The 27,363-nt window shown below is 46.5% G+C and overlaps 1 protein-coding gene across 1 annotated transcript in view; it reads right to left on the bottom strand.

Moving 5' to 3' along the window:
- Positions 1 to 1,278: 1,278 nt before the first annotated feature.
- The window catches only part of LOC114700349 (Down syndrome cell adhesion molecule homolog), a 216,542-nt gene continuing 190,457 nt past the window's right edge, over positions 1,279 to 27,363 (bottom strand). The window contains exons 24-27 of the mRNA XM_037210023.1: positions 25,299 to 25,496; positions 23,326 to 23,628; positions 11,392 to 11,454; positions 1,279 to 5,734 (exon numbers count right to left, since the gene is read on the bottom strand). Coding sequence (XP_037065918.1) covers positions 5,379 to 5,734; positions 11,392 to 11,454; positions 23,326 to 23,628; positions 25,299 to 25,496 — 920 coding nt within the window. The 3' untranslated portion in view covers positions 1,279 to 5,378. The remainder of the gene's footprint in view (positions 5,735 to 11,391; positions 11,455 to 23,325; positions 23,629 to 25,298; positions 25,497 to 27,363) is intronic.

Genomic DNA, 27,363 nt, shown 5'->3' with positions numbered 1-27,363 from the left:
TCAGGATTCAAAGATCTTCTGGTCCAGCCAGCTGTCTCAAACAGTACTCTCCAGCAGTTAACTTCACTTGAAATCCCATGGTGGGTCATTGCAGCAGTTGGTACTGGTGTCAAGCTTGGGTATATAGAAGCACAGCATTTTTTGCTGTCACACTGTATACCTTGCAAAATCTCAGTCTCCATGCAACTTTTGTGTTCTGAAGAGTGAACACAATGAGGCAGGAAGGCAGATGAAATCCTCGAGGAAGGTCATTGACGGAGGGACAGTTAGTGATGTAGCAGTGAGGATGTTCCCTAATAGACTCTGAGAAAGCCTCTGTGTAAGCATTGTCCTGATTCTCTGTTCAGTGCAAAGCTCTGGCTCTTCTCACTGGGAATATCAGCACCTTGATGCTGAGTGTCAGCTCTTGCTACATGAGTGGGTGAAGTGCCACCCTCTAATCTGAGACCCATGGAAGGGCTTCACAGAGAACCAACTGGAAAAGTTAGATCCAGAGTGAAAGGGATGCTGTCCTATCAGAGTGGCCACGGTGCTGGCTTCAGACATACTGACAACTCGCCCTGGAAGATGATGGAGAGCTGCGGTAGTGGACGGCATGCCTGCTTTGTTGGGTTGAGTTTGCTGGTGGCTGTATGAACAGTGAGTGCTTTCTCAAGGCAAGGTCCTGACTTCCACGTGCCTGGTGTTAAGTCACGGGTCACAGTGTAGCTCCATCACTATTCCACCTGAGAAGTAGAACTTCCTAAGACATATTCAATTTTGTATTAAGGAACGGGTCCCTCTACGAAGTTCAGCTGTAGGGGACCCTCAACATAAACCAACTCTGGAAGTACAACCCTGGATCTTCACAGTGTGCTTAGAGACTCTGCTCGATTTGGTGCTGTGGTGCCAGATGGATCCAGGCTCTGCTGTGCCCAGTGACCTTTCTAAGCACTTCCCAGCCACCGATACACACATGATTATATTCCCCAATACATTCTTTTCTCTATGGAAGGACTGTCTTCTTGAGACAGAATTCTGTCTTCTCTATGAAGACAGAGCTAGGGCTGATAAACAGGTCTTTCTTCTTACAGCGTGTTTGAAGTCTCCAGGACACAAAGGCTCATAGGCTTTATTTGGGGAGATGAGGCAAGCACCCTGCCAGGTGCTCAAAGTCACCTTTTCCAAGTTTTATAATTTGCTTTGTCTGAAAGTGAGAGGTTGAGAAGAGAAAGGGAACAACAAGAGCAACAGTTAAAAAAAAAAAAAAAAAGAACCTGACCAGCATTCCCACCAAAGTCAAAACACCTAAGGACAGATCCCTCGCAGGTCTAAGCTGCATCTTGCCTCTACAGGGTGCAGGAAGGGAGCTGGGGCTGCTCACTGCCAGTAAGCCAAGCAGTTCACGGGATGGTTTATGTGCTCATGCCATAGCTGAGACTCTCTGAATGTAGGGTGCTTACTATGCTCTATTCTGGGAACTGAGGACACATGCAAGTAAGACAGATTTCTTTCCTAATGGAGTGGACATTCTTAGGTAGGAGAACTGATAATATTATTTAAGGAGTAAATTACATAGTGAGTCAGAAGATAATAAGCATGTGGATAAAGAGCCAATGTAGATGTACTGGGACAGGTGACTGTGGTGTGATACAGGGACCCATATGGGTTTCATGGAGGAGATAAGATGGGACTGACTTTGGAAGGGAGGGCATGTTCCCTGACCTCCTGGATCTTGGGGACCAGTGATGGTGTGAATTCAGACTTCCTCTGTTTATTGTCTGGGTAGTTCCAAAGTCTGAACAGGGCATCTGGCTATCCTGCCAGGCCTTTGCCTCAGAAGGAGAAGTTGTTTTCATTATTTATAAGAAAGCCTACCTTCATTCATCAGGAACACACTGAATCTGTCATTTTCTATGCCAACTTCCTTGAACAAAAAGTTTCATCAACACCCGACCAGAGAAGACATTCCTGACTGTAGGGTGCCTGTCGGGTGGGACACTGAGAATTGCATCCCAGCACATATTCCCTCAATATTGCTTGATGACTCTGGGATGATCCCATTAGCTGAGACCCAGCCTATCGTCAGTCAGTGGGATCCTCTCCATAGCTACTATCTGACCCTGAAGTGGTCCTGCCTTACTAGGGCTTGGTGATCTCATGGCTTCTCTTTCAGAATTTAGATGTAGTCTTTTGTATTCCTTCTTGGTTTAAAGCCCTTGTTGAAGGTTGCAATTACTTGATGCATGAGAAAAAAAAAAGGAAAGTCTCTCCTTTTGTCTCATCCCACCTGTTTTGATGGTCATTTTGGATCGAATGTTCGAAAAGAGAAGCTATGTGGGTCTTCCGAGCCCTGAGTATTCATGTGTTTATCTAAGAGCTGAGGTCATCTCTGGGTCATATTCTTTAGAAGGTTAAACTAAGACTTTACAACATGGACACACTGTTAAGTTCCTTTAGACTTTTCTACATCTAAAGCTGGACTATAACAAACTAGTCCTTAGCTTCCTAATCCCAAGATGATATACATCATTGCTGGAAATGGATTCATAGCATCTTTCTGGAATGTCCTGGTTGTTTTAAAAAATGAATCAGGTCATTCATATATCATGGCACCAGGTCAGAAAGAGAAATTGTTTGCTTATTTTAAGAGCCATCTAAGCAGTGATCTGTTTCCTCTGTCTTAGGATAGTACAGGGGTCCCTGGCACAGGGGTGCCAAGAGGATGGGCTCAGGACTTAACTGGCCTAGCCCATGAGCAGCTTCATGCTATCTCACTGTTCAGATTTTCTATCCTCTTAGCCTTGTGGATGTGGGTGTAAAAAACATAGATGTGTGAACTAAACAGAAGCACCAGAGTCCCAGGAGATGGTAGAAGTGGAGAATGCTGTGTGGCTCACAAATACCTCCACTTGCTTACTTTATGGAGGGGCTATTTTTCTGTCATTTGGATGGATTAAAGGAAACCCAGTCCATTGAACAATAGCTCTTGCCCATTCACCCAAGAGCTGTCAGGCAGAGGCTAAAGAATTGATCTGAGTTGACCATTCTAAGAAAGGATTGTGTCGGTCTGAGAGCTGGGAGTAATCCCTGGGTCATATTCCTTAGCAACTGAAAATAAAACTTTCTAGTATGGAACTCCGGTTAAGTTCCCATAGACCCATGTGAGGACATGGATAATCCAGTGACCTCCCCCAAACAAACCAGAGAGAGACAGGAGGATACAGAGGAAAACTCACTGTTATTGCTGTCATAATGGTCTTTTAATTCACAGCTCCACACCCCTTTGGAGACAGTATTGGGCCCATATTTGAGGCAGAGGGGGTTTTTGATACAGTGCTTGCATGTGGAATTCATTTTAACAAGTGTTTCCAAGGCAGGAATCCTGCAAGCAATCCATTGCAGAGGCAGACATGTCGAATCTTTTATTTTTTTACATCTTGGGAGAAAAAAACCTTAATACACTTCCAAGGGTGGGAACTCTACAACTTTTAGACTTATGGATGCTAGGGTTTGTCTTTCTTTCTCTAGAAAGCAGCGTCTTGATCCTTCCGCATCCATGAGGATATCAGGAATAAATTGTGCTCTGAAACCATGGCAAGTAGCATATACCTCACATTCACAGAGCCCTCGTGTCAGAGCTGTGGCATGGCTGTGATGGAGTCTTGTACCTTCTCTGACTGTGCTCTGTGTGTCTGAAGCTCAGGAGGCACAAAGTCTGCCTAGAAGATAGATGGAAGGAGGGAAGGATGAAAGAGAAGGGAGGAAGGTGGAAAGGGAGTGTTGTAATCAAGTTCCAGATAGTAATTACCACACCAGTTTTTGCTGATGGATTCCATGGGGGCGCATAAAGGAGGTCTAAAGAGGTACTTGTGTATGGCATTCCTGGGAAGTAGGGAGCTGTGGACATGGGGTCAGTTTTTCTAGTCAATGCCAAAACTCTAATGTGAAGACCTGGTTCTCCTGCCTGTTTGGGGAGAGGCATCTGGAATGGGGTTTTGCTGCCTCAGAGGATGGCAGGCTCTTTCTAAGGCACACTGTGTAAGAGTCAAGGGATGTGGGATATGGTCCCTCCCATTTGTGAGTAGGCTCTCTGTTTGGGTAAGCCCTATGATAAGGCATTTAGACAGAGAGAAAGGAAAAGAAAAAGAGAATTTGGAGGAACACTGTATATGGACTGGTTTTCCTCTGGGTACCAGGGAGAGGACTAGAGCTGACACTTCTGAAGATGGTCTGCTGCGAATCTGTCAGTCACAGTGGAGACAGGGCAGGAAAGGGAAGTAGGGCACATCATCACTTCCTTTCTCACATAAGTCATGGCTAAACAAGAACTAAGGGGTGAGCAAGCATCTCTTGTGAAGAGCCAGAGAATACTCCAGGCTTTGTGTGCCACACTGTTACTCAACTTGACATCACAGCGCGAAAGCAACCACAGATAATGCAAATGGAGCGTAGGGCCTTTGGACTTCTTCCAATAAAACTTTATTGACAAAGAGCAGTGCGCTGGATTTGGAAAAGGTCTACTGACCCTGATGAGTTTGACAGCAGGTCCTGCAGTGGACAAGGACCTGAGTCCTGTGAGGGGCTTTGAATACTGGATGGAGACCAGGCTGCCTTTTGTTTGGTTTTTCCAGCCGCAGAGTTGACGCTGTGTCTTCTGTTCAGAGCGTAGCATCTGTTTTCCTAGGTTGGGCACTGGGTCCAGTCATTTTGTTCACAAACGCCAATGTGAGCAGGAAGGAGGCCCGAGCAATGGACAGGAGGTATCAGTAGACATGCAAATAAAGGCAGACCACCTTTTCTCTTTTATTTCGCTTAGACAAAATGCAAAGAGTGTCTTATCAAATTAAAAAGTAAACAAAAAAGAAAACAGAATGGCTTCCCCCCACCCCCTCACTGACAGCACTCATCCTAATTAACAACAGAAAATCAAACCGAGGACCTGGTTCCTAGCGGGAAGGAAAGGTGTGCGAAGGTGTCGGAGGCTCCCCCTGCCCCCACAGCAACGTCCCTCTTCAACTCACAAATAGGTTAATCCCCCCCATTTCCTTTCTTGACTCTTGTGTGCTAGAACTTCTGTTCAGAAGGTTTGACGAGTCCCCATGCACTTTGTAGAAAATCAGTAAAAACGCTATAGCCTGTGAAAATCATAAAATTGGACTTCTTTCCCCAAAAATCAGATGCCCAGGCAGATGGAGCCCACACTCAGACGGAAGAAAAGCAGAGAAGTCTTTGCACTGTCTGTGGTTTCAGTATTTTCTTTCTTTCTTTCTTTTTTTTTTTTTAATATATTTTGGCAATTTTCTTTAATTATAAATATTGGAATTCCGTAAAAAAAAGGTAGCTTTGATTGGATCATTTAAATTGTATTTACAACCGCTGTCCAGCCACGCCATGTGTTATACCAGGGTGTAAGATTTTGCGTAGGGATTGTTTCCTTTTAAATGGCCTCGAGAGTCCAGCAGTGACTCCTGGGAGCTGCTCATTTTAGCTGCCTGTCCCAGCTCTGCACCCTCTCGCTGAGGTAAGGTGGCCACGGCGCCTTGTTGCCACGACTGCTGTCCTTCTCTTGTGGAAGAGGCGGAGGAGGAAGCCTCCATAGGGGTGGGCTCAAGGACCGTGGGGCGCTTCAGGGTCCGACTTTTCTGGGGTTCCAAGCACGCTTGTCCTAAACTCAGGTCCCTGCTGGTGCCTGGTGCCCCTCTGTTTAACAAGAAGTCCATTCGAAGGTATGGAGGCAGGTGTATGAGGTCACCTGGGGACAAACACAGAGAGTTAGTTGGTTTCCTCATTTGCTTAACTGGGCAAGAACACCTTGGCAAACCACAGTGGGAACTTTGCTCCAGAGAAAGAGTTGCTGGGCGACATTTCTTAAGATAGCTCATTGGAGTGGACTCCAGAGAGGCAAGTGGAACGGTTTTCACACTTCTCTCCCATGGGCCACAGGACATTAACTCTAGTTCTGAGCCTGAGACATGAAGCTAGAAAGTCCAGACACCCTTACCAGAAGAGCAATGTATATGGGCGGCAACATGTCTGTTGGATATGAACTGTGAGAGCAAGCCCCGAGTGACTGGAAGTGTGGGATGCCTGGGGCTGGAGGACAGAGCCAGGCATACTGAGGAAAGGGACAACTCTCTCTACTCTTGACAATCTACGGAACTATGTGGCCTTGGACAGCTGTTCATGATGGAGTGAGGCAAAGACAGCAGGGTCCAGCCTTCTCACCATCCTGGCCTTCTCCTTACTCTCCTCTGTCTTGGCCATGCTGGGGTGGAGATCACAACAGCTTAGACCATAGTGTGACTCTACTTCCTTTGGCTTCTGTGATGCCATGACAGCACACCTTCCCCTCTCCTTCAAGAGTACTGACTTTGGGGAAAAGGGGTGCCTGATGCTAGCCTCCACCCATACCCCCACTTGTGGAAGCCTCCTTTCCTCTGGGATCCTCCTCTTGTAACAGGCAAGGCAAGGCCCCTCTGGTGGTTTTTTCTTCCCAGTTACCTCCTTCTCCATGATGTCCTGTTACCTGGCTACGGCCTTCTGAGGACAGCACTGAAGTCTACACTTCCTACCTTCTGCTGCTCTAGGTCTTAGGTCTGCATCACGGTCTCTGTCGTCGTTCCCCCCCCCCCCCCCGCCTCCCTCCGTTCTTTCTTAATTCTCCATGAGAGTTTCCTAGCAAATCCTCGGTCTGTTTCATCTGCCTTGGCACCCATTTTTTGCCCACTTGGACCTGTCTGACAGGATGTCTGCAGCCTCCAAGGACAGAAGCATCATCCCGGAGGTCACCCTGGCCTCCAGGTGCCATGTTCGCTGGCATCTTCCTGGTCCTCAACTGCTCCAACTCTGGCAACATCTGAGGTTATCGTTCTTCCTCTGCCTCCGCTCTGTGGCCTCCCAGCTGCCTCTGCGTCTCTGGCCACCATTCCTCACTCTCCTGCATCCGTTTCTTCACCTCAGGATACAGAACTTTAGAACATTACCAAAGGGCCCGTCCTCAGCCTGGCTTGGGAGGCCCAGCTGCGTGTGTCGTCTTTTTTTTTATGTGTTTTATCAATAATTATCCTTTCTATCCAGTTATCTCCTGAGTCCCAGGCATGAACTTCAGAAGCTTTGTTAACATTCGCCTATAGACATCCACTCTGAATTCAAAATGCCACAGTCTACAAATCCAGGTCAGAAAGGCCAGGCCTCATGCCCACTCAAACCCTAAACATCCCCTTCTCCAGTGTGCCCAGTACTGCTTAACGCTGTCAGCATTCTTCCAGACATTAAAGCTGCTCTCTCTGTCTCTCTCTCTTTTTTTTTTTTTTTTTTTTTTTTTTTTTTTTTTTTTTTTTGCTTCTGGTTACTTTGTTTGAATATCTTTTGACTTGTTTCCATCCCCATCTCCATGACCCTGGCTAGAGTCATTAATCCATCCCACCACCCCTGCAAAGAGTTAGTGCACTGGGGTGAACCTCTAGAGGCAGCCACACCCTGTAGCTTGAGCTGGACTCAGTCTGGCACTTAGTGTCTGCTATCCTGGAAGACACACCGATCACTCTCTAGCCTATCCATGCATCTTTTTTTTTTTTTTTTTTTTTCACTTCAAGACCCACATGGGCTCGGGCTGTTTGTGCATCAGGCTGAGATGACCCCTGGGGGTTGTTCCTGTCTATCTTGAGGCCCCAGGAACTGTCTTGGCACACATACCAGGTGAGCAGCTCAGGCCAGAGAGTATGGTGGCAGTGTGCAGTTCTCCAGCTGAGAGGATGGGGAGGGGAATGTGCAGATGAGAGGGACTGGATGGTGCCCTGATCTTGGGGTGGGGGCAGCTATGGGACGTAAGAAAATGAAATTGAGATATGAAGGACACATGTGAGAAATGGTTTCAGATGCGAAGTGGCAACGGCGAAAGTGAAGGCCGAGTCCACTGTGAATCCCTCTAGGCTTTACGCTCGGGAGACAGGGTCGACAGTGGACTGCACTGTGGTTTAATGTGTTCAGACATTGGAGGCTTGGGCCTCACTGTGTTGGCGGAGTCTTTAAGAGGTGTGGTCTAGCAGACGGCCTCAGGACAACTGGGGTGGGCCTTGGAAGAGATGTGGGGGTCTCAGCCTCTAACTGGCTTCCTATTCTAAGAGGCGACCTCTTCATCACACTCCCAGCGTCTGCCACGGCCCTCTCCTGAGCCAGCACTGTGCTTTGTGCGGCTTTGTTCTTCGGCACTGAGTGGAAGCAACGCGGTTTCTTCATAAATTTAACCCGCCTTTGGTATTTGTTCTATCAACAGAATCAAACAACACACAAAGCACTGATTCTGAAATGATACATTGGGAAAAGATGGCCAGCTAGAGGATGGGTTGATTTCAGACCCGTTGAGTCTGGAAGGATTGGGCCTCTCCCATAACATCTTCAGCACAACTCCCATCCCCACCCCTAGTTTCTGACTAAGATGGCTGAAAATCTCTGTTTATTTTGTTTCACAATATTCCTGGAACTCCTTATTTTTCTGTAAGTTCACGGTCACCGATCCAGATTGCCTGTAGCAGGAGTAAACTCAGCATCCCAGAAAGTTCTCTGCTTTCCCCCACTGACTAGTCAGCAGGACACTGAGGAACATAGTCTATGATTTAGGGCTTCTAGAAAGAAAGAAACTCAAGGCAAGCACCTCAAGAGCATCTTAAAGGACCATTCCCTGTTTTCAAAATGGTACTACTTATGTAAGATTTTTTTTCCCTCAGAATAGGAGGAAGGATGACCTTACTCTTTGGAAATTTGTCAAGTGATTTCCTTGTGTGTCACACTGGCATGCCTCTTGGTATTGGTGGTGTGAAGATTCACCTACATTTGTTCATTGGCTTCCTTGGGCTCTCGCCACATAAAGGACTAATGAGGAATTACATAGTTTCATTAAGAACCACAGTGTGTTATCCAGATGCCCTGGCCAAGCTCATGAAATTCAACATACTCTGGTTCAATGCTGGCTTCACATGGAAGTCCAGTCATAAACAATTAATTGACCATGACCCTCTGGTAGAGCAAATGACACACTCTGCTCCACTCTGAACAGGGTGTGGGGTACTTGTTGAAGTCAGATGTCACATCTGCAGAGACTAATGTGAAATGTATATGAAGATTAGATTAGCTCCTGAAAAAAAATACGAGGATTTAATTTTTTAAAATGAAACCTTATGGTCTTGAAAATGCTTTATCTTCATTATGGAAGATAAATGGACATATTCTTCAGCTTCTCTATCAAGGAACTAATCTATGCAGAAGCAGACACAAAAGATTGACAGATGCCATTTAGAAATGAGACAGAGGGCTAAGGGAATGGCCCAGTGGAGAAAGGGTTTGTCATGCAACCATGAAGCCTGGAGTTGTGATCCTCAGACCCCAGATCAGTGCTGGCTGGGTGGCTGGATGGGTGGGACTGCTTGCCTGTGATTCCAGAGCTCTGATGATGGAGACAGAGGCTCTTCGGAGCAGGCTGGCTGGCAGGACTAACCGTGCTGGCAAGTGCTGGGGTCAGTGAAAGGCTCTGCCTTAATGAATAATGTGGAGAGTGGAAGCACACCACACACAACCACAGGCAAGACAAGAGAGATGGAACATTGTTTTTCAGTGTGAGGGACGCTTGCTGTATGAATCAATACATGCTACCTGACCAATTTTGAAACATGGGAAATTTTATATATTTCAATTCCTTAAAAGTGAGTATTCCTAAGAGTTCAATAAGCAAACTAGACTGGTTTACTCTTTTATTTAATTGTGTGATTATTTTTTTCCTGTTGTCCCAATGTGTGACATCAGGGGGATCACATTTACTCCAGGGCTATTTAAAGGTTAAGAAGATCTGTGACTACTTCTGGTATCCGACTCCATCTTGCATGCCTGGTGTATTTGTAATGTGCTATGACATGCTCAGGCCTTTGGATTTACCCCATTTTGGTCTCTATCAGATTCCCAGAGAGTAGTGATCCCCCAAAGCCTGTAGTATTTCAGTCCCAACCAGACTGCAGATCTCTCTGGTCTAAGATTGTACAGATCAAGACAATGAGCACAGTGTCCCGTGCTGGCAAGATGGCTCAGTGTGTAAAGGCATCACTGCCTTGCCCGGAGGCCTGAGTTTGGTTCCCAGGACCCACGTGGTAGAAGGAAAGAAAAGACTTCCACAGATTGTCTCCTGACTTCCACACATAGGCACACACAATGGATACGTAAATAAATATTAAAAAAAAAAAAACCCAAGGTACCCAAGATTTATGCCCATCAGACTTCTCACTTTTGGTGTAGTGACCAAGAGTGTTTGATAACTTAAACAAAAGCTTGGTTAGAAGTGCTATCTTTCATAATGAAACTAGAAAGATCTTCACAGCTAGGTCCCCTTTGCAGGTCTGCCAAGCAGCTCAGGATACTGAATATCTTGTAAAGAACCAGAGTTAAAACAGGCAAAGCTTTATGAAGTTAGATGGTTGCTTAAAGAGTTAAAGAGCAGCTCTCCTTGGCGCATATATATGTATGGATACATACACATATATGATAGAGTGTGTTTTCCAATCAGTGCACAGAGCAGCTCATTGGGCTGTGTGAATGCATCCAATGAACATGCTTCATAGCGCATGTGCTTATGGGGAAGGAAGCACCTGGGTGGTCAGTGCTGAGCTCTGTCGACTGTCAGCGCATTATGCCCAGTGAAATCTAAGCCCACACTAGAGTTTAAATACTGGCTGGGAGATGGGATTGTTGGGAAGTCTGTTTAGATCCTAGGTTCCTCAGATGCCTACACAAATCAAGGCCACCACTGACATGGCTGCTCTAGGAAGAGCAGCGAGTATGGGGTAGGGTGACTCCTGGGCACTGACATGCTTGCCTGCCCCCACCACCTGTCTGTTTCATATGGGAGACACCCATTTTTGACTCCAATGGCAGCATCCTGGAGGTTGGAAAGACATTCCAAGCACAACTAATACAGATTTGGGCTAGGTTGCCTCATTCATCCCCAAGATGGGAATACTTGTATCCAGTGTGGAGGGCTGTGGCAATGACTCCATTAAGTAAGTAGCTCACATGCGGGTTTCACCATAGGACAGGGCTTTAGGGTGGAGGCCTATCGGAAGAATGAGAGGGGGTGCTGATTAGTGGTCCCCATGGACCCAGGTCCAGAATTCTGAGTGTGGCTTCACCCAGAGAAGTGGCCTTTGCTGATGGGATGAAGTTAAGTGACCTGAGAAATGATCATTTGGATTTAATATGGACTTTAAATCCAGTGACATATGTCTCTGTAAGAGCCAGGCAGAGGGACATGGGAGGCACATGGGGGGGAGCCATGAGAGGATGGAAGTAGAGCCAGAGTGGTGGGGCCATAAGCCCAGGGTGACCTGGAGCCAGCAGAGCTGGGGTTGGCCAGGAGTGTGCTCTTACCTAGAGCCCTCAGAGGAACATTTGTCAGCTGGTGTCTTGACTTTGAACTTCTGGTCTCTAGAACTGTGAGAGAATAAATCTGATTTAAGCTCCCAGGTTTGTGGTGACCTGTCGCAGCAAGCCTCGGGAAACTGACACCTTCTCTTCTTGTCCGTGATGGGCTTAGGGTCTCCCCACCAGCAGTCACACCCCTCCTTTCCCATTGGCCATTTCTGCCTCCACCAGCCAAGGGAGGAGGGAAAGAGTTGAAGGAGCTACAGAAAGTCCTTGCTAATGCTGGGAGCCCTGCCGAAAGGCTTCTGGTGCCACCTCCTGTCGTCCCACCGAGCCTGAGCCACAGACCTGCGTCTGCTCTCCCACCCCTGCAGAAGCAGGCCCTGTCCATCTGGCTGAGAAGACAACCCAGAGCTTGGCAGGGAGGGCTCCCTGGACTTGGCTTCCTGCAGCTCCTGGACCCCAGTGGGAAGCACCATCCTCTTCGAAGGCCTCCAACTCCAGAGGGGAACTTTCCTGCAACTCTGGCCAGCCAGGAGCCTCTGAGTTCCCTACATACTTGAAAGCACCAGAGGTCAGCAATTCAAGAGCCCCTTCCTCTGAACTCCAGGGTGGGTATATTGGTTTATATAGCATGGTGCTAACCTCTGACAGGAGCACACACACTGGCCATCCTGCCTGTGGGATCTGGTGCTGCACAGGCATTCAGAGTCAAAACCCAGGCAGTCCTCATACTGCAGAGAGCCTGGCTGCAGTCTGCAGTGTGGCTTCGGGGTGGGAAGTGCCACAGCCATTTGCAGGTCTCATTACCTTCTTTCCTTCTCTTGGCCTCCCACTGGCCTCGCCTTCCCTCCCTCCCTTGCCCCATCCCTCTCTCTGTCCCTCCCTCCATCATTTCCTCCCCCTCCTTTTTCCCACTTCTTCATTTCTCACTCTTTCTCTTCCCTCTTCATCCTCCACTTCCCCCTTTATTCTCTTCTGCCTCCTCTTTCTCCCTCTTTCTGTTTTATTTTCCTTGGATAAAGCTTTCATTCATGAAGTCAAAGCCATACAGAAGGGTAAAACTCAGGGGTCAAGGGTAGGAGAGGGCTAAGGAGAGAGCTGAGTGCAAGGTAGTACTCAGATCACAGACAGCCAACAGGTGTGGTGTGGTGTGTGTGTGTGTGTGTGTGTGTGTGTGTGTGTGTGTGTGTGTAAGAGAGAGTAGGGAAGGGGGAGAAGGAGAGCGCACACCATTAGGAAAGTGGGAAAACACCCATGCCTAGGTAAAGACGAACATTTGACTTGGATTCTCCCCCTATCTCCCACCCCTTTGTCTCTGCTTACCCCACTGCATGTCCAGCTTCCCCCCAAGTTACCTCAACCCAGCTAGTGCCTCTTTCCCAAGCCAAGCAGGAACACAGACTGGATGACAGGGGCTTATCAGGGGCCCAGCTGGGCTGTTGACTCAGGCAACTTTGAAGCACACATTTGCCTAGCCATCCAGCCCCTCTGCACTCTGCTCTTGGGGTCCACACCCCTGTGTCAGAAGCAGTTTGGCAGGACACTAGGACAATGAGATACTTTGGGGAAATGGCACTGAGGAAGCCAGAGCTGAGACCAAGATGCTGAGCACAGGGTGGCATGTGAGGCTGAGCTGGGTGGGGACGGGGTGAGTTGACGGTGGGTGTGGATGAGCGACAGCCACAGGGGTGAAGAAGCAGAGACCAGAGAGACGGATGCACACAGGGAGGTGGAAACAGAGGCAAGAACAGGAAACAGCCACAAAGAGATGAAAATTAAAGGTGGGATCACAGGTAGAGGAGAAGCCGATCTAACCCACAGGACATAGAGAGGTGGGTCTGATGGGAGGACCCGTGTATTACAGTCATGGAACAGCCCCTTCTCAGCTTCTAAGATGTGTGCGAACCACCAGAACAATACACACTCATCCTAGGTGCCCTTTCTCACATTTCCCCCTTGGGTCTCGCTACAGATGGCAAACTGCACCCACCACTGCCCGACCAGGAGGAGTCCAGACCTCAGATTTGACTCATGTCTCAAGGGAGGAGGGCAATTTAGCTATTAACTCAGTGTTACGTGTTATTTTCTGATATAATGCTTCATTCCTCATCCTCTGCCACGGCCCTCTGGGGACCTTCAGTGACAGTAATGTCTCTGAAAGTCCAGATTCAGTAAGCTAGCATCGATTTCACCGCTTCTCCTAACTGGCAAGCACACAGATGTAATTACTGCCCCCTGGCCCTTACGAGGCAGGATTCTTCCCTCTCATCCATCAGCACTGGAGGCTCAGAGCCTGTCATCTTCCATGAAGGAAGGGGGCGGTCAGGCTGTCTGTCCTGATGGTGTGAAAACAGCTCTATGCAAATGTTGCCTCCTTTTAGCTAAAAACTTCCTGAGCTCTCTCTCTCTCTCAGTGTATTCAGACTCATGCACAAAGTCTGAGTGTATTTCAGTCCTGGGAAAGGAAGGGCAAAGTTCATCAGAACAGCTACAGAAATCCTGCAGTGGGAGGCAGTCCACACATCTCAGTCCCTGTCCCCCACCCCACCCCCCCCACCCCTGCCCCGTGACCATTTGTCACATACCACACAAGCAGAGCATCTGGTCCAGGTCAGTGAAGCTTCACTGAGGTTGACCTCATCCCTGGGGACATGTGACAGTGTCATTATGTGAGGGGCGGGGAGGTATGCTACTAGCATTTATGAGTCAGTGGTCAGGGGGTGATCAGGACCTGCCCCCCAGCACCTGCCTCAAGATAACCACCTTGCCTCAAGTATTGATGCCACTGTTGTTGAGAGTTCTCATTATGGATGGTGAAAGTTCACAAAACTAAGCAGGCCCTTCTCTCCTTCCAAATTCTACATGGGACTTACTGAACTCAACCTGAGTTGGGCACTATCCCTTCCAATGTACCAGACCATGGGAGCTTAACCTTCATGGAAGACCACGGGAAAGATGGTTGGTCATACAGTGCTCAGAGACAAAACCCGGGTGTTTCTCCCACTGAGCCTGGTGAAATGGTTGTTGAATTCATGTTGAAATCCCTCCTTTGCTTCCAAACAGTTCTGGGATCCCCTGAAGCACCAAAGTCAAGTATGGGAGGCACACTTGAAGTTTCAGCCCGACAGAGACTTTCGTATATGCTAAGCTATCTCACCTATAACATAGGTGAAGTATATCTGCATTGGAAATTGTAGGGTTAGTGTGTCCTAGGAAAGAAATAAATCCATGTACTTTAAGAGCTAAGCATCCCTGGATATACTGTACAATGAAGCTCTCTTTTCTTTCTCCTCTGTAATACCTTGTTATCCAGAAACTGGGAAGCTGCGTAAATGCTGTCCCAAATTCATGGAAAAGTAAGTGTATCACAGTTCTCAGGGGCTCGAATTGCCTCCTGGGAGACATAAAAAGGATCTTTCATCAGTTTCTAACAAGGTTTTGATGTCTGTGCTTGGATGCAGCTGGATATTGATGCAGAAGTAAGATGCAAAGGGCATTCGAGTTCTAACAATTTCAATAACTACCATGGAGATGAGCCTTGCAACATTACAGTCCAGGAGCTTATGAGGGAAGGCGACTGTGGAGTCTACCCTCACCTCAGGCAGATGGGATCTAACACGTTTTTTAGTTTAATATTAATGTCACACCACGGTAATAAAAAACTTGTAAACCAATCTCTCTGTAAACGAATCTTCACTCCCAAAACAGCAACCAGGAAAAACTCTAAATAAATGATGTGGCATTAATATCAGTGGGCCCAGTGTTTGGGCTCAGTTACTGTTCTTGGCTTGTTCTTTGGAGCCTTCATGCATTTTTAAGGGTACACTGATACTGTGATCTTCCTACTTGCTATAGACTTTAAAAAACACACTGAGGTATGAGGTAAGACTTTGAGTTGGTCACAGCTCATGAGTCTTCAGTAGTAAAGTAGTTTATTTATATCAAAGTGGGATCAGAAAGTCTTCCTTGGCCTCTAGGCAGTGGAGAGCTCATGAGCTGGAGTACTGGATTACCTGCTGGGAACACTGGGCAGGTACATGAGGCTCTAGGACAGATCTACCCCTTCCAAGAGGCCCTCTGGGGAAGCACACAGTGACAACTGATTCAAGTGGGAGCCTAGGCTAGGGGCTTTCACTTGCTCAGTTTATGAAGCAGTCTGAGTAGTCTGGGTGGCAAAATCACAGCAAACAAGAGGAACTAGACCCGCCCACAAGAGGAACTGAGTTAGGCTGATGTGAAACAGTTTTACTCTAACTCAGGGTTGCAGAAGGCCAGGAGTTAGAGACTGGAGAGCAGGGTGGGTGGTGGGAGCTGGGGGTGGGGGTAGGGTGGGGAGGGCTGGCAAGGAAGATGGGTTGATTCTTCAGTTTCTTACCAGCTTCTACCCTGAGAGCAGTAGGAAGCCATAGAAAGGCTTAACTGTTAAATGTCTTGAAATCATATTTTTCTTTTTTCAATTGGGAAACTGGGATGTATTAGAATGTGATATTGGCAGAAGCCACATGGAACTATGTTAAAAAATGGCATTCTCTAGTCTTGTCTCTTACAGAAATTCTGTAGACTTTCATGATGTGTGTGTGTGTGTGTGTGTACATGTATGTGTGTGCACATAGGTATGTGCACAGGAGTGCCTGTCTTCCATAGCTGGGTTTTGCCCTCTTTCTTGGATTTTCTTTCAAGAAATCTGTGTTGTATTTTCAGGACCCTTTTTTTCTGTAGCCTCTTTTATGATAATCTATTCAGATAAACCAACGAAATAGTGGGAGGTATTAGGTAAATTTATTAATGCTTTCATGACTTAGGGTAATACTCAATATCTTTCTATACTGAAGATATTCAGTCAACAGTAGTGGTCCATATATGCATTCTGACAGGGTCTCCTGGACACACAGTGCGCTTTAAGTCACTGTATTGAGCTTTTTTGCTTGTCTCCTGTGACAAAGGACTCTGGAAGCTGCCCCTGGTTACTCATGGGGACATAGGTAGCCTTGTACACACTGGTCCACTGGGGTAAGGCTTTCTTGAGACTTATAATTTCTTGAGAGCCTGAAACAGCCTTCAACTCCCCAACAACTAGAACCTAGACCCAAAATTAACCAAAAAAGCAGAAAGCTGTTCACTGGGCCTCAGAAAATGCAAATGCAGCCATTGCTGAAAACACATGTAGTGTGAGAGGAATGGCCAACAGCCCGAGCAACAGTGGTGGCTATGTGTACTTTGCAGAACACTTGGCAATGTTAGAGCCTCGGGGACAGGAGGCTCCCCGTGGAAGCAGGGACAGAGAGGGACGGTAGGAGAGGTGGCTGCAGAAGACTCAGGAATGTAGATACTCAACTTTTGTCTCACGAACATAGAGGGGCTGGTTAGCTTTTGTCAACTTGACACAAACTAGAGTCACCTGAGAAGAGGGAACGGTAGAAGTGCCTTCATCAGACTGGCCTGCAGTCATGTCTGTGGATTAATGATTGGTGTAGGAGGGATCAGTGCATTGAGGGCAGTATCACCCCTAGGCAGATGCTCTTGGGTGGTGATAGAAAGAAAGCCAGCTAAACAATGATGGGGAGCAAGCAAGTCAGCAGAGTTCCCCCGTGGTCCCTGCCTCTGCTCCTGCTTGAATTCCTGGCCTAACTTCCCTCAGCAGATTGAGATGTGTAAGCCAAATAAACTTTTTTTTTCCTCCAAGCATCTTTCAGCCATTTTTTTTTAATCACAATAAAAAGCAAACTAGGCCATGTACTTAGAATTCTAAGAATAGGGCCATTGAGAAGAAGTCTTTCCGTAATGAATGCACTGAGGGACCATCCCTGAGAATAGAGTAGAATACTAGGGAAACCTATAAGAAGCTGAACTGCAACTGCCCATCAGGGAGATCTGGTTTCTAGGAAGGAGCAGGGATGAGAACACTGCTCCACTCAGAAATGCAGTGTAGGTAGAAGAGCCATTCAGAGGCTAGGTCTGCTGGCCAGCTCCAAAACTGGCATCCCTGCAGGGGCATTGGGATGTTTGCTTATGTGTGATAGGTCAGATGGATCTCTTGATTCACTCAGTAAACACCAAACTCATTTCTACCTCCAACCTTTACTCTTCTCCCTGCTTGGACCATTGCTCCCTGCTTGGACGATGGTCTTCTCTACGCTTCTTCTCTCCTATCATGTTCATCTCATTGCATCTGAGAGCCTTCTCTGACCGTCATTGCCAAAATATCCACTGACAGATTGTACCCCATCCCTAAGCTACTTCTCTTTCAGCATTTAGCATGACCTAAAGCTATGGTGCTGGCTCATGCAATTACACCATTACAGCTTCTTTTAAGAGGGGATCTTTCTGAGTCTGTCTAGTGCCATATCCTCAGCTCCCAAGGCATTCAGCAGATACCCAACTAACTATTCACAGGAATAAAATAAGATGGGGATTGTTAGAGCACAAACAGAAAAAAAGCACATTCTAGTAATTGACTTAAGATAGCCTAAAAATTCAAATATCAAATATCATTAAAATCTAAAGCCAAGCTGCAAAAAGCATTGATCTACCAGGAAGGTGGTAAGGTGGTGCTCAAAGACACTGAAAGTGTGTGTGTGTGTTGTTGTGTGTGTGTGTGTGTATATGAGCTGTGTACATGTGATTCCAAACCCATGGATATATATCTATGCCTGCATGTGTGCATGTTCACACTCATTTGTAGGTACATGCACACATGTGCCAACGTGAAAATATCAGATAGTTGCATTTGAAAGGGCATCCTTTTCAAAGCTCTTAAGAGTGTCATTCATGGTAGAAACTTCAAATCTGAGTGAGGAAGATACCGAGCCTCAGTGTTTAGCCTCCAGATGAACATCCAAAGCAGAAGTAGAGGCAAGGAGGCCCAGTTGCTTGAGGAGAGCTGTGGTGGTTTGAATGATAAATATACTCAAAGTAGTCTTGGGCATTTAAATACTTGGTTCCCAAATGACGGGCATGTTTTGAAGGATTAGGAGGTATGGCCTTGCAGAAGGGAGTGTGTCACTGGGGATGAGCTTGAGGTTTCTAGAGATCCCTCTTTGCTTCTTGCCTCTGCGTCCTGTTCCTTCCTCCATGCCTTCACTATACCATCATGGAATCATAAGCCCAAATAAACTCTTTCTTCTCTAAGTCACCTTAGTCTTGGTGTCTTGTCACAGCACTGGGAAGATGTCCCACCCAGGAGGGACACGTATGAAGCTTTGGCTTTGAGAAGCAGTAGCCAACACGTTTTCTTGTAAGAAGCGGAGCACCAGACCTCAGTGTGAGTGAGAGTCAAGGGAGGTTGTAGTGCCAACTACTTGCTAGTGAAGAGTTCTGGAGTCTAATTTTTTTGTTGTTTTTTTGAGACAGGGTTTCTCTATGTAGTTTTTGATGCTTTTCCTGGATCTCACTCTGTAGAACAGGCTGGCCTCGAACTCACAGAGATTCACCTGGCTCTGCCTCCTGAGTGCTGGGATTAAAGGTATGTGCCACTGCCGCCCAGCTAGGAGTCTAATATTTATGAAGAGACCAACACAAGAGCCCTGGAGGCTTCAGAGATGGAATGCACATGTTCAGACTGATAGGTAGCCTACGTCAGAACAGAACTTGCTGTTCAGAGGCTGGGTCATCCTCTAGGTACCCATTCCTTCAGGCATGGGCTCTGGGCCTGGCTATGTTGTGGGTCCTGCCTCACTCTCCTCTCTCTCTCTCTCTCTCTCTCATTGCTCAAACTCATACCTTTAGGAGAAGTTGACAAAATGAGAAGAATGGATCCTAAAATTTTAATCCAACAGCTGCTTCAGATATCTGGTTATTCAATGGGCCCCCTTAGATGGCAGCTGGCTGGATGAGCAAGCCATTCACCAGCTGGGACCTCAAGGGCATCTTTGGTGGAGAGCTGGGGTGAATGGATGGATCTGAAGCCAGGTTAGAGAGTGCAGGTATGACGGGAGCATGCAGAGCTGTGAGCTGACTTGTTGCCCCTGCAGTGACATCTCTCAGGTGCATAGTCTAAACATCAGGAATAAAGAAGAAGCTGTAGCCTAAGAGGGACAGAAAGTGGCTCAAAATACTCCTAAAGCCAAGAAGGGGCTCCATAACCAGGGAGAAGGGGCCCTCTTATACCTTCCACCAGTTTCTTGGAGGAGGAATATAGAGTTTGAACTTTTAAAAAAATTTTTTAAAGATAGAAATAGCTAGCCCTGACTGAAGAAAGCAAGCACATTTTTAATAATTTACTTAAAATGTACAGTTCTTAAAAATTCAAATTAGGTGTTATTAAAATGTAAAGCTAGACTCGGGGGATCATCCTCTGTCTGGAAGTTATTTGTTCGGATTGGTCAAGGGCAAAAGGAAGAAAATACATCAATTTGGCTAAAAGTATGTTAGAGTAAACTTGAATGTCCTTTTGTATTTGAATGTATCTGACTAATCATTTCTGGTAATTAAAATACGAGCCAATTGTTCAATCTTGTCATGAATGCAACCATACATATCCAATAATGTCTATACTGTATATACTATGAACCGGCATAGCACTATGCATAGATTTCATTTAAGACTATTTCCTGATCACTGTCTAGGTGCTTGTTGGATATCTATAGACCCTGAGAGAAAAAGATAAAAGATATCCATGACCCCTTTCCTCTTTTCTTGGGGCCATGATCTGATAAAGTTCATATATGTGACCTGATCCACATTTGTAGGGAATTGAAAAGTTTGGGATCGTAATTGTTGGTATTGAAGACAGGCAAAGTAAAACAATAAGGAGATAGAAGGAAGAGCTAATGATGAGGAGAGGAGCAAGCTGTTCGGAGGATGATAAGGCTGTACCTAGAACCAGCAAATGACATGCATTATGCAGAACTCAGAGGGACACAGGGGAAGGATGGGTTAAAAGCACTGGTCAAAGGGCTGCCAGCTTGAATGCATCCTGCAGTCAGAGTCATAAGAACGGCAGTCTTCTGCTCTGCATGTCTTCCACTTGACGTGAGTGCAGCCATCTTGGCTCATTCACATCCCATCACAACTGCCCCTGACCCACCCTGCATGGTCTTCCCAGAATAATATTAAGATAAATAGAGAAGGCTGTTGGAGTGGGATGCAGAGCTTTATGGCCAGATTTTGGTACCAGAATTGTGTCAGACTCCTGGTCATTTGCTCAGAAATTTTGCATGCACTTTGTACATTTAGGACTGACTGACATCACTCCTGTTCTGACCTTATAGCCCTCATTTTTCTGACCTGAATCAGAAAGGTCAACCTGGTTTCCCTGCTACCCAGGATCACAGTTCTGTCAGGAAATCCCCTGTGCTGATCTGCCTGCTCTGTCACTACACCTCCAGACCTATTCTCACACTGGACCTGGAGGCCTCCAGAGCCAATTCTGCTCCCACAGCAACTTCAGTAACATTAAAAAGGAACAACAGGAAGGATCCCAGAAGATGAAATCTCTCTCTCTAGAGCATATTAAAAATCCAATAATAATCCAGCCCTGTGGGGTAGACAAAACAAAGTTTGTGGACATCAGTACTCACATTGATTTAAGAAATTATTCATATCTAAAGTTATAAAATCACTTTACTTTAAATAATGCGGTAAGACAATAGCCACTTTGTGGTGATCTCTGGGATGCCCTAAGGAATCCAGGAAACAATGCCATGAACAAAAGTACAGACTTTAAATAATAAAATTCTTAATCCAACCATACAGACAGCATGCCATCAGAAAGAAAGGTCAAGCTTTCAATAATTTAAAGGTTTGCAAAAGTAGGGCAGTCATCCTTCCTGGAAGCACTTTCTATGCCCTAAATCCTACTTGAAGAGGAAGTGGTGACATGTCCTCTTATATGGGGACAGGGAGTACTTAAAGGGGGGTGTGCAGATGAAGTGGGTTCTCTGAAAGGAAGAAGCCCCCAGCAGCATGTGTGGAGCCCCCTACACTCCAGGGATTCTAACAACTCTCTGGACGTAGGTTGGTATCCAGAGCACTTCTCTTTGCTTCTCTGCATCTTGCAGTATTCTGCAAATCCAGTATGTGCAAATCCAGCACTATGGCATCAGTGTCATGCCCACCTACAGTTGCCAGCGAAGCTAAACAAGATGCCTGATTTTCCATTTTCCATTTGCTGTCTTGTCACCTCTAGGATGAGCAAGGTCCAAAAGCCATTAAGTTGATCACATCTTATCTGCATTTGCCTTTTAAACACTAAGAATAGCAAAATACATGAAATAGAAACACCCACAAATAACATCTCGTCCTCTCCCCTGCTGAGGTAGATAAAGTGAAAATAAATGAAGTTCTGACTCTTCAGACACTTTATTGCATCTGCCATGACTCTTGGGAGATTACTTGCTGGATGGATAATTATTATTTTATATATTTTATGAATTTATTAGGGCCCCTTTTTTCAGCTTTCCACTGTATCATAAGACCCCACACAGTGATCATAATTTAAAAGAGAAGGTACATTTTTAAAATAGTGTCATTGCCGAGGCTCAGGAAAAGAAGTGAATGCTGGATGTGACCCCTTGGCTAGCCCATCAGGGAAAGGCTGTGGGGTATCTCTTACAGAGGGTGAAAATAGAAAAGGAGTTTCCTTGGGTTAGCAGCCCACTGACCTTGTGGATTTAAATTGAAGCTTTGCTTCAGTTGTGCTAGGCATGGTGTGTCAATACTAGCCAACACGTAAGAACCAAGTTTCTACAGAAAACTAAGACTTCTGACACAAGGCCAAACCAGGGCCCTCTCTGTACTGTGGTCAAGTAGATGGAGGTTTCTGGCCTTTTTCTTGTAGCTAGACCTTGGACTAGCTCAAAGTCCTCGGACTCATCAGCACTGTGAGAGACTGGACCTTTGTCAGCTCTTAAGTGTGCAGTTTCAGTTCTCACAAGCCCAGTGTATCCATACAAGGTCAAGCTGAAGTCACATGAGCACCTGAGCGACATTTCCCACTTCCTGTCATCCTCAGGGAACAACCCAGCAAAGGGCTTCCCCAGTACTGACTCCTGCTAAGACCTCTCTCCTTTCAAAAGGCCCCAGTGAAACAGCCGCAAAACAGCTCTTGACCACTGACTCTTCTCATCAAGCAGACAGGATGTGTTTCCTTTGACCCCAAGTTTCCTGGGCTCTACTTGGACAATAGCCTACTTGGAAGGGATGGCTGAACGTGTGTCCAAGGACCCCAGTGCTGGAAGCTTGGTTTTCAGAGTGCTGATGCTGGGAGGTGGCTGGGAATCATAGTGGATAGGGACCCAGTGGGAGGTCGGTAGGTCATGGGATACTGTCCTTGACAAGGTTAAGGCGGTTCTGCATTAATTCTCTTAAGAGCTAGCTGTTCTAAGAGTCCTTTCCCATACAGTGGCTTCCCATCTCACTGTGTAGTCTTTTTGTACAGATATACCCCCTCCCTACAAATGCCATTTACTATGAGGCCCTCACATCATAGTAATTGATGGCAGTACCATATCATCAGACCTCTAGAACTATGAGCTAAATAAACCTTCTTTCCTTACCAAGTGCTCAGCCTAGGGAAATGTGTTATCATAATGGCAAATTGACCAATACAGTTTTCCCACTAACCTTAAGAAAATGGCTGTATTCACTTCCTGTCATTTAGAATGCTTGCATTTAGAACTAACTCACCAGGATAGGAGAATGCTCAGGCCACCTTCTGGAAAGACTTACATGGGAAACATGGCTGGTAGAGACTTGGAAGTTGAGTTAGCCATTTATTTTTTAAGAAGTGGATCCCACCGCTATTGCTTGCTTTCCTCACGAGACTCTGATCAAATCTCATGCTCATGAATAAAACAAGTGAATGTTACTGTTTCAGCAAATAGCGGTGGAGGGATCTGTTCTGCAGCCGTCAGTCAGCGGAACACCCACCCAATCTGAAAACGGAGTGTTCACAGTAGGTGGGTGTCCTAGGCAACAGGCCCCGCCTCGCCTCCTCACCTGGCCGATGGGCCTTGGGAACCGCCATGTTCATCACTCGTCCTCCGTCCTGAGGTTTGGGGGGAGACGCAGTGAATCTGCAGATCCCCGATTCTGAAGGGGTACTGGAGGTCAGACTGTCTGTGTACTCATTGGTCCCCGCCGTCAGCTGCTCGGAGGATGTGTCAGATATGAAGCACTCTGTGATGGTGAACTTGGCATGCCTCAGCTGTTCCTCCATCTTGGCGTGTTCATAAGCCCTGGCCAGTTCTTCGTAGGTAGAGGAGGCACTTTCTGTGGAGACCATGCTGCTCCTTGCTCGGTCTGTGCCACAGGAGAGAGAAAAGAGGGGGGGGGGATGACTTAAGTTGGTGGCCTGTGTTTGAACCAACTGGATAACCTTTCCTGGTTTCTGGCTGTAACATGTCAGATTCATAGGATCTAGAGGAGGCTTGGCTCTGTCAGAGTAGTCTTCCTCTGCCACTCTGAGGCCAGCTTCATCCACAAAGCTCAGGGACTTTGCATTAACCCAGTGCTGTGTCAGATATCCCAGCCCTGAGCATTTTCGTAAATAAGCAAAGCCTTCCCCTTTAAACAGTTTGGCTTTTGGCAGGGACAGTTGGGGGGCAGTGTCAAAGCCACAGCACCCCTCCCTGATCTGACCCGCAAACACATCTGCACTGCAGAGACTCTGTAATTGGCATGAGCTCCACTGGACTGAACTTGGGAAGGAAGATGTGATGGTTCTTAGAACAGAAGGCAAGAGGCTGGAGATGGCTGAGTCAGCAAAGTCACTCTAGTATGAGGGCTCAAGTTTGATCTCCAGTGCCCATGTAAAAACTGTTTAGTAGAGGCAGGAAGATTCCTGGAGCTTGCTGCTGAACCAGGTTAGTTGAATTAGTGAGAGATTCAGTGAGAGATCCTGTCTCCTTAAAAATAAGATGAGGGTGATTGAGGAAGATACTCAGGGGCAGCCTCTGGTCTCCTTGTATATATGTGTACACATACATGCATGCACGCATGCACACACACACACACACACACACACACACACACACACACACACACACACACACATGCACACACTCTGAAGACTGACTTTCTCCCAAGGCAGAACAATGTCTGGTCTCTAGGATGCATCCTTTCTTGTTACCTCTCTTGATGAGAACTAGAAAATAGGACAGAAACCAGCACAACAGGCCTTACAACAAAGCCACGCCATCTCAGTCAAAAGCATCTCTGTATTTTACATCTACAGAAAAGTTTTGAAGTCACCTCTATGTAACTCTGAGAACCTTCTAAGAGAAATAACAGACATAAAAATAAATTCCCACAGCGACACACCACCTTTGGAGCCCTGTTTTTGAAGTGCATTGTGAAGGAAAAAAAAAGAAAATGAGTGTTAACATTTCCTATAGCTATTAGATTTAGATAGATATAACTTCTTTTCAAAGTTGAGGGAAGTTCATGTCAGAAGTGAAATCTTGGTGGTTGACCCCATCAACTTGATGGCTTGTTTACCTTATAATCAAACTGGTTAATTGCCAAAAGGATCAGCCCATGTTCCCTGTAGGGGGTGCTGTGACCTTGTCGTGGAAGGAATGTCAAGTTCAGGCTCTTAGTCCTGGAGGTGGGAGTGGGTCAGACGCCCTCAGAGCGCAATCAGCAATTACTGCCATTGTGTGGGTGAGAATGTAAAAGTGTCTCTTTCTCTCTGTAGGGATAGAAACTAAAAGGAGAGAGAAGCATGGGTGGGAGATTCAAGACACCTGCAGAAGAGATGCGTTTCAGTTCCATCTTGCAGAACTCAGTAAGGCCTTGCATATAGGAAAGGCTGCACAGCTGACCTGAGAATGGACAGAGTAACGGGTGTCATTTGAAAGTGATCTTCACAAGACAAGCTCCACAGGAGGACAGAGAGGTTTCCCAGGCTCCCCTCCTCGAGGAGCCTGGGAGATCCTGCTGTGATCAAGGAAGAAGCACACGGGGCCTACCTGTGTCTTGTGACGGGCTGACACTGTAGCTGTCACTCTCCTTGTCCACGGATCCTGTAGCCCTGGGTGTGGGCAGTCTCCAGTCTGTGGTGAGGGTGTGTGCTGAGACGGTAGGGTGGGGTCTGTTGAGTGTCCACTGGCTGGCGTATCGGTTTCTCGCTGTGGGTCCAGCCTTTGCATTCCTCCTGGTGGTGGGATCTGCAAAGAGTGAGGGGTAATGTGTGTCTGTCTTCAGGGGTCAGGTACAGCAAGCAGCTGTTGCCCCCCCCACTTGACTCCTCCCTCAGCCAAGCCTCTGGGAAGCCTTCCTCGGCTTTTCCCTTTGAAAGTCCTCTTGCCTTCTTTTGTGGCTTTCCAAGTTCACCAGATACTTAAATATTTAAAAAAAAAAAAAATTCCATAAGCAGAAGAACATCCCATTTGGGTTTGGAAGTTGTAGATCAGAACATTGTGACTATTAAAATTTTATAACCAGAAATGTTCATTTACACTTTCTAAGTATCGACACCTCCCGTAAGTCAGGAAAACTTGACCACATGTGCTGTTTGAGCAAGATTTCCTTTCTAAGGTTTGTTCATCCTTCCGTTCTGGTGTAGATTAAATTGCACCTTACTCCTCACTTCCCCTCAAGTGTATGCTCTCATCCTAACTCCAGGGATGTAGAATGTGATCTCATTTGGAAAAAGTCATTGCATACATGATCAGTCAAGATGAGGTCACACTGGAATGGGTCCCTATGCTTGTGACTGGTGGCCTATGAAATAGACACAGGAGATCTCCCCCTGCAGGGAAGAACAAGAACTGCATGTGAACCCAGGATGGCCAAGGACCAGATGCTGAGAGGCCTTACGACACTGACCTCAGTGTCTCTGGAAGACCCCTTGTTTCATGTTGACTCATCAGTTCAATTTCCCATCCAGTTATTTAAGCTGAATCCCCTGGAGACAAAAGACCACATCTTCTTTCCATCCCAACATTCTCTCAGCACGTGATAGCATGTCTCTCATTGAGCATCATGGTAAAGACTTGGATTATTCAGTATAGACAACAAATAGTTAAATGGTATCTGTATAACACATGTCCACATGCAAGCAGGCTGCTGTCAGGTGTGTGTGTGCATGTGTACGTGTGCGTGTGCATGTGTTTTCTTTAAATCTGGAACTAAAGGCAGCAGGGGAGTAGGGCAGAGTGCTCTTTGCTTAACCCTTGTGAACTGAGCAAAGGGACATACTAGTGGTAACATGTGTTGGACCCTGGAACGGGCCAGCATATTACCTTTCCTAGGATTCTGTGGACCAGGGGAAGTGCTCTGTTCCCTGGGGTGATTTTTCTAGGATTCCAACTGTAGCCTAGGGTTCTGGAAGAATCCTTTCCACTTCTGAATTCTCTGCTTCTTAGAGCGGCATGGTCTGGCCACCTTGTACTCAGTGCTGGTGCAGTTATCTCAAAGGAGCACACTGAGATCTAATTTTTAACATTGTTTTCCATGTTCAGTTACATGCTGCCATGAACTTGAATGTCTCTCCAGAGCAGAAGCAAGGGCATGTCTTTAGAGCTATCTATACAGCCCACATACAGCCTGAAGTCACTTCATGGATGAACAATGGCAGCTTGGGCATGGCACAGTTCTTCTACCCATCTGTTCAGGCATTGCCCCTTACTTGGCCAGATGTGGCTCTGTGGTTAGGTGTGCACATGACCATGACTTGTCTATAATCCCTGTTGGAGCATGAAATGCTGATGCTGGGCATCAGGCAAAAGCCTTTCTTTGTGACAGAGATTTTTCCCCTTTGCAGGTTTCTAGCTATTAGTCTTTGAGCCAATCCATCATTCTAGGATTCAGTAGAGGAACATTAAGAAGATGGCCAAATCAATACATTTTAAGATTCTCTGGGTCATCAAAAAACCCAGTCCTGATGCATGCTTTTGGCTGCATTGATTTTATTTTATTTTCTAGACATATCTCATCTCTTGCGAAATTCCATAGGAGAAGGCTTTATTAGAAGATAGCTTTTGGCCTTGATGAGAATGCAAATGAGCTATGCACGAGTGTCAGAGTCCTGCA

The sequence above is a fragment of the Peromyscus leucopus genome, chromosome 12 (genome assembly GCF_004664715.2).
Source record: "Peromyscus leucopus breed LL Stock chromosome 12, UCI_PerLeu_2.1, whole genome shotgun sequence".
NCBI lineage: Eukaryota > Metazoa > Chordata > Mammalia > Rodentia > Cricetidae > Peromyscus > Peromyscus leucopus.
The sequence above is the reverse complement of the archived record's forward strand: the minus strand, read 5'-3'. Positions and strand labels throughout refer to the sequence as shown.